A 10,485-nucleotide genomic window follows, 5' to 3' on the forward strand; every position below is an offset into this window, starting at 1 on the left:
CCTGAAAGCTGAGGTGAGTCTCTCACAGGCACGTATGGTTGGTTGCGTCGGCTTCTCTTTCTCCTTTTGGCGCTGTGTGCCTTGGTGAGAGGCATGCAGAGAGTGGTCTGTAGAGTGGAGGGGAGACTGGTGGGAAGCCACCAGTTCTCTCCTGCCCACTATTGTCTGGCTGCTTGGTAGGCCCCTTGTTCCTTTCTCCCTCTCCTGTTGTCGGCATCGTGACTTGAGTCCATTATCTTTTGTGTAGATTATGTAGATGTATCATCTACACAGAAATCTTATGCAGATATTTGCTTTATGATTTCTGTGAGCTTTGCCTAAGACATCTTAATAGCTTATTTTTGCTGGTAACAACTTCAGTTGCATGCAAAAATCTCTGCCCTTTTATTCCCCCCTTAAGTTTTTGATGTTCCATTTTCTCTTTGTATATTGAGTATTCTTTAGCAAGTTATTGTAGTGTACTTATTTTTAATACTCTTATCCTTTAACCTTAATACTAAGTAAAATGGTTAATATACTGCCATATTACCATATCAAAGTATCCTGAATTTGATCATATACTTACCTTTACTAACCAGTTTGTTCATTCATTCATCCGTAGATATTTGGTTTACTTCTACCTTTTAGATCTTGTGAGTATAGGTCCTGTCTGCAGTTGTAATTTAATTGTAGTCAAAAGGGCTGATCAAGCCACAAGAGGAGGAGGCGGCCGACTCCTACTGGACGGTCGTATGAGCTGCTGGTCTTCCTGTCTTTCTTAGAAGAGTGACTTTTTCCAGACATTTGAGTCCTTAAATAAAGTTCACAGCCCAGATAACTGGGAGTTCGGGCACATCTCAGTGAGGTCACAGGTTTAGTCCAAGAGCACCACAGAGGAGTGAGGCGCACAGGTGTTGTGTCCCTCGGTGCATGCAAAGTTAGGTTTATGCTGTGCTATATTAAGTGTGCGGTAGCAGCGTGTCTGAAGAAATGTGTGCGCCTGAATGTGAGAGTGCTTCATTGCTGGAAACACTGACCGTCATCTTAGCCTTCAGGGAGTCACAGTGACAGTGAAGTTGACTGGTCCCAGATCATCAGAACAAAGATAATAATAGAAAGTCTGGAATGTGAGAATGACTGAAATGGGACACAGAGGCATGAAATGAGAGGTGCCGTTGGAAGGGGCACTGATAGATTGGTTTGAGGCAGGGCTGCCGGCAGTCTTCGGTCTGTAAAAAATGCCGTATCTGCCAGGTGCAGTGAAACGAGCTGCGCCAGCGCTAGTGAGCTGGCACCGTGGGTGCACGGGCTCCGTGCCAGGAGTAGACGCTGCCATTCAGCAGCGCAGTGGTTGCTTCCCTCCCTTGAACATCTTGTAACCTTGGCCATATTTTACTTTCATGAGTTGAACCTGTCCAAAATATTACTTTCTTTCATGTGACTGATCTCACACAGAAACTCACAAGTTAGAAGAGAACCACTGTTGTGAAAATATAAGTATGGTAGTCAAATAAATGGTTATTGAGACAAAATAGATTTTTGTTGTATTTGTAAGAAATAGGTTTGTTTGTTTTCCCCGTGTTGATGATATTTTTGGTTCAGTGTGGAACCAAAGCAAAAGAAACCAACAGGAGGAGGAGTGATGTTGGATGTGAGTTTAGATGATACCTTTAAACATGGCTTTCATTGCTGCTTAAAAAGTGTATCTAACAGAGTGTTGTGACTGTCCATTTTCAGACTGCCCTGGCACACTTAGAGTCTCTTGCAGTGGATGTCGAAGTGGCCAATCCACCAGCCAGCAAGGAGAGCATTGATGGTCTTCCAGAGACCCTCGTTCTTGAAGATCATACTGGTAAGAGCAAAGTTTATCTCTAATAAACGTGTCAGATGGCACGGTGCATATTCAAGTATGTTAGCCAGGGCACATGGAAGATAAAAATACTGTCAGACATTTTCATTAGATTTTCTGTGAAACTTAGTTAGGACGAACTTACTTAATGGAATTTTTAAATTTATCAGGTAACAGGTTGGGCAAATGTTCTCCAGTCAACTTTTCTACAAAAGCAATGTTTATTAAATTCCAAATTGTCATGCATTAAGCAGAAATACATTTGCCAATTAATTGATCAAATTCTGGTTCTTCCATCTTCTGTAGTTATCATTTATGAGTTAATGTGTTGGATTTCAATTTTATTAAAACGGAGCTTTGTGGGACTGATAAGTCGCATCGTCGGTTTTCAGCTATCGGTCAGGAGCAGTGCTGCCCAATCTGCTGCAGTGAGTACATTAAGGACGACATAGCAACAGAGCTGCCCTGCCACCATTTCTTCCACAAGCCTTGCGTCTCAATTTGGCTACAAAAGGTGAGCTGCAGGTTTACTTGTTTAGAATTAATATTTTAATGATTTCTTCTACAAGTTAATCATGATAGTAGTGTTCTTTAACCTGTTACACTTAGCTATGTACTCAAAATATTTTTTAATTTAGTGTTTAAAATTGGGTACCTTTTAATGATTACAGATTAATGGTAATATCAAGCTATTTTACCTTACTAAAGTGTGACTCGCTCAGTTGTATTCATCTCTGTGACCTCATGGACTGTAGCCCGCCAGGCTCCTCTGCCCATAGGATTTCCCAGGCAAGAACACTGGAGTGGGTTTTGCCATTTCCTTCTCTAGGGAATCTTCTTACCCAGGGATTGAACCTGGTTCTCCTGCACTGCAGGCAGATTGTTTATGTCTGAACCGTCAGGGAATCCCTTTAACTTACTAACATTTTCTAAAAAACAATGTAAGAAAATGATGTTAGGATAAAACTAGTTAGATCTTTTATTGTATTTCTGAAATCGGATGTTTTAAAAAATATCTTAAGCCAGGAAGTCTTTGGGACTATTCAGAGTACTGTAACATTGTACAGATCGTCTGCTAACATGAGACGGTATCTCTAAAAATGAGGATAAACAAGGTCTTACTGTGTCGCACAGCAGCTATAGTCAGTATCCTGTGAGAAACGGTAATGGAAAGGAATATGAGAAAGAACACACAGATTCGCCATATAGTAGAAATTAACACAACATTGTAAATCAACTGTGCTTCAATAAAATATTTAAAATGTAAAAATGTGTTTGATAAATATTTAATAACCTACCAAGTACCTCTGGTGCGATTTTTATATACTGTTTTTTAATGTTTACCCAATAATTTTTAAGTGTATTTGAATTACTTAAAAAAGTATTCTTTAAATCTCAGTGAACTCTGTTCTCGCATAAAGGATATTTGCATGCAGTTCAGTGGAAGCTTTCCCAGCTTGGTTACTTACGGATACGGCTCTCTGTCTCCTCCATGACCGCTTCCTTTGATTGCCTCTCTCTCACATCCACCCTCTCCGTCCTCCCTTTCCTTTCTTTTCTTTTGCTTTGGTCTTGGTCCCCTTCACTGCCACTTCATCTCTGTCAAAATTCGAGTTAATATCTCTCAAATCCAGTGCAGAAGTGTTCATTATTCCTTTATAATACCTGAAGCTTTTGCCCAGGCTTTCCAGGCCTTCTGGGATCTAGTCTGTCCTTCAGATTTACTCCTCTGCACCTTTACTCATGCCTAGCCTTGTGTGATCATCTCCTCACTCTAAACATAGAGGTTCTGGGAGGCCCGGCTTGCCTTCCGCCTTTTCTGTTCTTAGCATCCCTTCCGTCAAATGCCCGCAATAGTGTCAGAGCCGCAAGAAGGGCCTCGTGTGGTCTATGCTGCTGTGAGTCCCTCCTGGGTGGCGCACACGCGTTTCCCTGCTCCATCCTGATAGCTCAGGGACATGTTGGTGTCCTCACTCTCGTCTCCGGGTAGCTGTCACTCCCGCAAGGTTCCACGGCCAGAGTGTGCGTGGCTGAGCCTGGGCTCCTCTATCTGACTCTCAGATGTTGCTCTTCGGCTCCATCTCTGTGGCAAGTGCATAGTGCCTGTTGCTGAATTAAGTTCTTGTGTTGTACATATTACTTATGTTGTACAGTCTTGAATTGTGAATGGTTTTGCCTTAACCCTAGGTCGTAGTTTCTTTATTCTCTTTCCTGTCAGGGAGCAGCATGGTGTGAAGCCTCTCCTCTGGGGAGAAGGTTCCCAAGATACATATCTTTGTCATCTTCAACAGCATGATTTCTTCAACCTGTTTTCTATCGGGGAGATCGCTGGGAAAGAGAAGATTTATGAGGGGATTATCTGTTGCCAGATGGCAATCTCTGTAATCTGCCGTTGGCCCTAAAACCACGCACTCCCAGTCTAACTGCTTTCCCTGCTCCACCTTCCCTCACTGATTTGATTATTCAGAAGGCACCTAACTCTCCTTAACTTCCTGAAAAGGAAGTATATGGCTTATAAAGGGCTGCCGTCCATCTGCTCTGACGTGTCTGTACCACACTAGAGTGAGGCTTTACTGTATATGTGGGTCCTAGGGGCTGATCTGATGTAATAAATATGTGAATTAAGTCGGTCCCTGGTTTCTCTTAGTCCGTCCATCATGGATGCGTAATGGTTCCCTTCAGAGGAGGACGTGCCCTGCGACTCTAGCTCACGCCAGTGTTAAGTGGGGAGTAGAGTGGATGCTCAGCGAGTACTCACTAAAGGAGGATGAGTGGCCTAGAGCACACAGACCTGATTGGTCCCCTCAAGGAAGTCGAGAGTCTGACTGGGATGAGGGGAAAGCGCCTCAGAATTCTGCTTCTCTGTATTTGTGGGTTGACGTTCGTTTGTTTTTACATTATTTGACTTTTTTAGGGTAATGCTACTGTTCTGACACTTCATAGCAATTCAGACCTTGCCGTTTGCTGGCTGCGAACTTGCTTTTTCTCCCCCTCCATTTTTCTCTCTCCAGTCCGGGACCTGCCCCGTGTGCCGCCGTCACTTCCCGCCTGCTGTGATGGAAACGCCCGCGGCTGCTTCCTCTGAGCCTGATCGTGACGCCCCCCCTGCAAGTGACAGTGCTGCAGAAGCCCCCTAAACCTTCCCACTTGAATGAGATCAGTCTATCAAAGTAAATCTGCAGATTCCTTCTAAATCTGATGTGCAAATAATTATATATAAATATATTAAAAATGCTATATATAGTCTATGCCAGAGTTTAGAAAGAGAATATTAACCTTTCTAAACTTAAGTTTAGGTTTTGCAGAAAATGCTCAACATTCCCAAGCTGAATGTTGTGGTAGTGCACCCGTTTTCTTTAGTTTAACATGTTGTTAATTGTAAAGTCAAGCTTATCAGTTAATTCTCTCCAGAAGAAATCATCATCCATGTGGCACACGTTGTTGATTTTGTCTGGAGTACTGCCACTAAGTGATTATGATTAAGCTTTCCTATTTGCATCAGATGTGAAGATTGTGATTACAACAGCAGTAAAATTTGGTTTCGTTGGAAATAAAAAGGAATTATAAAGCATGCTTTTTCTTTGGTCCCTTTGCTTCATCAAAACCTCTTGGTTCGTAATACTGAGTGGTTTTGTAAGAAGGTGTCTCTTCTTTCAAATTAAGGCTTTTTAGAATGCCAACCAGAACTTCCAGCTAGAGCATCGCAAAGTGCTTCTATCCTACCTGTGGTCTCTTCACAATGGTCAGGTAGGAAATTTGTCATTATATCTGAACTGGTGGACGCGTGTAAAGTAAAGTTAGTAAAGAAAAGTGACCAATCTCCTGTGCTCAGTGCTTGGTGCGGTGAGACGAATTAGATGGCCTTATGAGATCCTTTGTTTGTCTAAAGTTATACTTGAAGGTCCAGAACACTCATGGCACATTTATGTAATAAACATTGGATATAGTTAAAGGTAATTTTCACTCTGTAACATTTTGGAAAGTCTGAAAAAGAAAGCATGAAGTGCTTTAAAACACTCATTCTGTTGTATCCCAAAGGAAAATCTGAATCCTTAAAAAAACTAGAAAGTTAATTGTACTATCTTGTATAAAGCATCAAATTGATGGAGTACAGGACAGATTTGACCACAGTTTTTTACAACATATCTAAACCTTCCTCTGTTATAATTTATTATTTTAAAGTATTGCTGGACAGAGATTATTCATATTACATTATCAGCCTTTGTTTCTCTGCACTAATATATTTTGGTAATTCACCCAGAATTAAAATAGTGTCAAATGAAGCTGTAGATGAAAAAGGAATAGACTGTATGATTCCCTAGTAACTGTGTGAACAGAACTGAACAGGTAACACAGCTCTGGTGTTCATTTCCTTTCTATAAAAGGAAAGATGCTGACCTCAAATTTATCCTCTGAAAGACACCTGTTCACAAGCTTTTACACAAGAGAGGAAATCAGCTTTCCTCACATTTTTTTTTTTTTTAAAATGGGAAACCTGACCACAGAGTCATCTCTGTAAGTATGAAACCAAACTAAGACTGCACAGCTCTCTGTTTAGGTCGTCCCACCCGGTAGGCAAGTCTGTATCAACATGGACATGAAATTTAACTTAGATATGCTTTAGGAGCCAAGACCCGAGAAGGATGAGGAGTCTTAGAATGCTACATTTGAGCAAGTAAAATAGTAAAGCACGTGGTGAGTGTACATCCATCAAAGGAGTACGTTGATAATTTAGTTTGGACACTAAAACAGGAGTGTTTATATGGCTTCCCAAATGCAAAGTTTATGTTTTATTTGTGTAATTTCTCTGAGTGTTTATGTTCCATTTCTTTTCTCCATTCTTAAAAATAAATGAATTTTCACTGTTGGCACATTTGAGGCTTAAATTATAAGGAACATAAAACTTGCATTCTAATTTTTGCATATATTGTAAATGTGTCTGGTATTTACAGCAAAGTACTGTGTATCCTTTTATGGGTAAAACAAAGCTGAGCGTTGCATGCCTGCACTGTGGTGGCTTCGTAGTTTAGAGGTCCTGTGGGCATCTGTGGCTTCGGAAATGCTCACATTCGGGCCTTAATGTTGCATTAGGGAGCATGCTTTCCTTCTGATGTATATAGTCACTGTTGTATAAACTAATCTTTGCTTGTTTTCTACTCCGTGATCTTTCCATACCGTATTTCATTGATAATCAGTTAGTGTCAAGGGGTCAAATCAGATTAAAGTTAATTCTCATGTGTATATTGTGGAAATTTGTGGTTAGTGTGATTTTTGTTGTTGTTATTTGTTTCCTTTAAGTAATAATGATCAGTTGTGACACTTACTGGTTAAAATGACATTGTTACAGGTTTTCTCTGTAATAAGCCACACATTATATTTGGGCAGTATAAAGGGACCTTGGTTTTCTTCTAGATAGCAGCTGTCAGAAAGAAAATATTTCTTCTTTGCCTATTAAGATTTAGCTGTTATCTGCCAGTTGTTAAGAGGTTTTGGTTCCAGATTCAACCAGCAGTGTTGAGAGCTGAACTTGAGAGCTGTTGTACTTTTTGCTTTCCATCTGTTTCTGCCCTTCGTTCTTGGCTCCCTACTGTCTATAAACAGCTGCTGTGAAGGAGAAAAGTTCAATAAGAGTTGGCTTAAAAATTCTGTAAAAAATAAAATTGAGGTTTTAGAATTGTCATTGTAACAAGCTGATATAATCTGAGGCTGACAAGGCAACTAAATTTTGAAAAAGTAAAGAATATATGATGGTAAATTAGAAGTGTTAGTATTAATTAAAATATTGTTTCTCTTATTTCTCTATTATATGTTAAGTGACTTGACCTAATAATTTTATTTTTTTTTAAAGTTTTCTTCTTTCTTGTAATATGAATGCTGATATTTAAAGGTAAATCTATGTGGTTTTCTTTTGTGTTTCTTGTTTATCTCTAAGCTAACTAAGTCTTTAAGATTATTTGTGATCTGGATTTATATATAAGCTGTTAAATATATGTGAACTGTTAAAATGGAATGCAAGCTTTTCAAAAGCCCAGGTCTAAATGTAATGATTGGTTTATTGTTCTACAATCCCAGACCATCATTTTTCGTGTAAATCATAAACAATAAACAGGATATACTCAGTGGTCATTTCTAATATTTAATTGTGTAGTCATAGCACTTCTATAACGTAACCTCCTCGAGGATTTAGTGTTAATAGCAAAGAACACAGGTCTTAACAGGAAGTCTGGAATAGGCTCCTGAGCAAATGATTTTATAGTCCTTCCGCTGTGATCCAAGAAGGAAGAGGCTAAAAGAGAACTCGGCTGTACAGAAGTGGTTGGTGGCCTTGCAGAGGGTGAGCCACTCAGCGCCCCTACAAGGGCTGGATTTCATTATCACGGGAGCGTCACCTGCATGCTCCTACAGATAGCACGTGTGAAGCTAGGCAGAAAGGTCTGGTTCCTTCTACGTGGCCACCTCTTCATATTTCCCCTCAGGCTTCATACTTTTCTCAGATCTTGGATGATACCTATTCTGGACCAGCTGGCATTGACTGTTTGAGTCTCTCACATATAATGCGTTGCTTAGAACTAAACACAGTTCTGTGGTCTGACTAAAGCAGGATTCAGAAGCATTATTGCCGCCATCAAGGTGAATCTCATATGACCATAAGGACTGGTGTATGGTGACATTATCATTATCATTACCGCCATTTTCAGGCACATGTATCACATTATTGTCTTTTGCTAAACCTCAAGGTATTGCTGGTTAAGCCAGGCTGGTTCCTAATAATTACTCACACAATTTGCCATTAACCTAATTGAAGGACTACATTCATCCTTACTAAAATTAACTTGTAAAGGTCTGTATGAACTCTTGATTCTTCTCCCAGCCTGTGTCAGTCCTAATTTTGATGAAGTATGCCTTTGGTGTTTAGAGGCTTTCTCCAGGTTACTGATAAATACTGAACAAAACAGGATGGAATACAGGCCCTCTTCAGAATGCCACTGTAGACAGCCCTCTAGGTTACCTTGACCCACCAATCAGTGCTTTGGGTAAAGTTGTTCAAGCAACTACTAGTCACTTAGATGCTTACGTTTCCTAAAAGGACACTGTAAGAATAAGAAATATTGTCCTGTTTGGTTGACAAGCACTATGGAAGTAGCCTAATCTTGCTAGTATATTAAATCAAGAAAGCAAATGAAGTTACCTGGAAATGGTTCACTCTTAGTGAAAGCATGCTACCTCCTTTCTAACTGCTCACATTGCCATCTGTTAACCTTCTCTCTAGAAATTTGGTAAATGACCAGTGTCAACCTCTTTGGAATCTACCATTTTTCTTCAAAAATTAATGATACTTGAATTAGCGTGACCTTAACAAGTCACTTGATCACTCTGCTTCTGTTCTCTCTATAAAGTAAGGACTCTGAATTAAAGGTTCAGTACTGCTTGTTCGTGCATGGGTCAAAGTTTGAAAAAGATGTTCTTTGTTGATGTGCAGAGTGAGGGGGAAACACAGTGGCTTTCTATCATTGTTTGATGCTAGCACTGCCTTTTAGGATTGATGAACATTTTAGCTAAAAACCTTAAAAGCATCTTAATCACTTCTTAGGAGCCCAAAGAGTTTGACATGGAAACTTTATTAAATCAAAAGAAAGAAAATTAATGTCAGTTTTACTAAAAGGCTACATGCCTAGATCTGGGGTCGCAAAGAGTTGGACATGACTGAGCGGCGGAACTGAACTGTACATGCCTAGATACGGCAATTTATTCCATTTTCTTTTTAAATTTATAATCATATGCAACTCGTGAGTGAATATTAGAGGGAAGAGGTCTAATGCAGGGGAAAATAGTGCATTTTAGCCCTTCACTGTCAGAGACATTCAGTAAGCCACCATGATTTCTTTTTCTTTGATAATAAAACAGCAATTCTTCAGATTGAGAAAAGTGCATTTTTACATTCTAAGAATAGTTCCAATTTACGAGGTATTAAATATTAGACATTGTTTTAGGGTCTCTCTTTTAGCTAATCTTCATAATGAGTCTGCAGAGTAGTTTATGTTGTCACAACTTTTACAAATGAAAAAATTGAGTCTTGGTTCCGAAGCAGAAACCCCAGGGTTCTGGGTGGTTCACGCCACCTTTCTGGGTAGTAACAGTGGGATTGGTGTGAGTATTTAACCAGGTTGTTTGAAATGATGTCTGAGTTTTTAAAATGGGAAAGGAAGCCTGTTTAAAATTCTGAAAAATACTTTGTTAGTTTTTCCTTTTCATATTACATTACTAAATTGTTACAGAAAGACATTTTTGCCTTAAGTAATGTATTGCTGACCAAAGTTCTAATGTCCTAGTTAGTGAAGTTTCTTAGTCACCATTAAATTCTATGAGAACTTCCTCCCTTTGCCTAATTTGTAGGAATCCTTAAGTTATTCTGTGGAGGCTGTCTCTAGCCTGAGAGGTAAGTAGTATCTTCTTGTCTCTTCAGCCAGTGAGACCTCACTGATGCAGACAAATGCGTATAAGTGACAAGCCCGGCTCTTTCGAGGCCGTTGGAGTCCTTGCATCAGAAGCTGTGGGCGTTTGCCTCCACACTTGCAGTCAGTAGGAACAGACATATGACACAGGGTTTCCTTTTGATTTTAGTCCTTAAGTGATATTTTAAATTCTTGCCAGGCATT

The 10,485-nt window shown here is 39.8% G+C and overlaps 1 protein-coding gene across 1 annotated transcript in view; it reads left to right on the plus strand.

Moving 5' to 3' along the window:
• The window catches only part of PJA2 (praja ring finger ubiquitin ligase 2), an 80,110-nt gene extending 72,147 nt beyond the window's left edge, over positions 1-7,963 (plus strand). The window contains exons 8-10 of the mRNA XM_040239694.1: positions 1,717-1,831; positions 2,221-2,342; positions 4,840-7,963. Of these exons, the coding sequence (XP_040095628.1) occupies positions 1,717-1,831; positions 2,221-2,342; positions 4,840-4,965 (363 nt within the window). The 3' untranslated portion in view covers positions 4,966-7,963. The remainder of the gene's footprint in view (positions 1-1,716; positions 1,832-2,220; positions 2,343-4,839) is intronic.
• Positions 7,964-10,485: the final 2,522 nt, after the last annotated feature.

Source organism: Oryx dammah, unplaced genomic scaffold, assembly GCF_014754425.2.
Source record: "Oryx dammah isolate SB20612 unplaced genomic scaffold, SCBI_Odam_1.1 HiC_scaffold_5, whole genome shotgun sequence".
NCBI lineage: Eukaryota > Metazoa > Chordata > Mammalia > Artiodactyla > Bovidae > Oryx > Oryx dammah.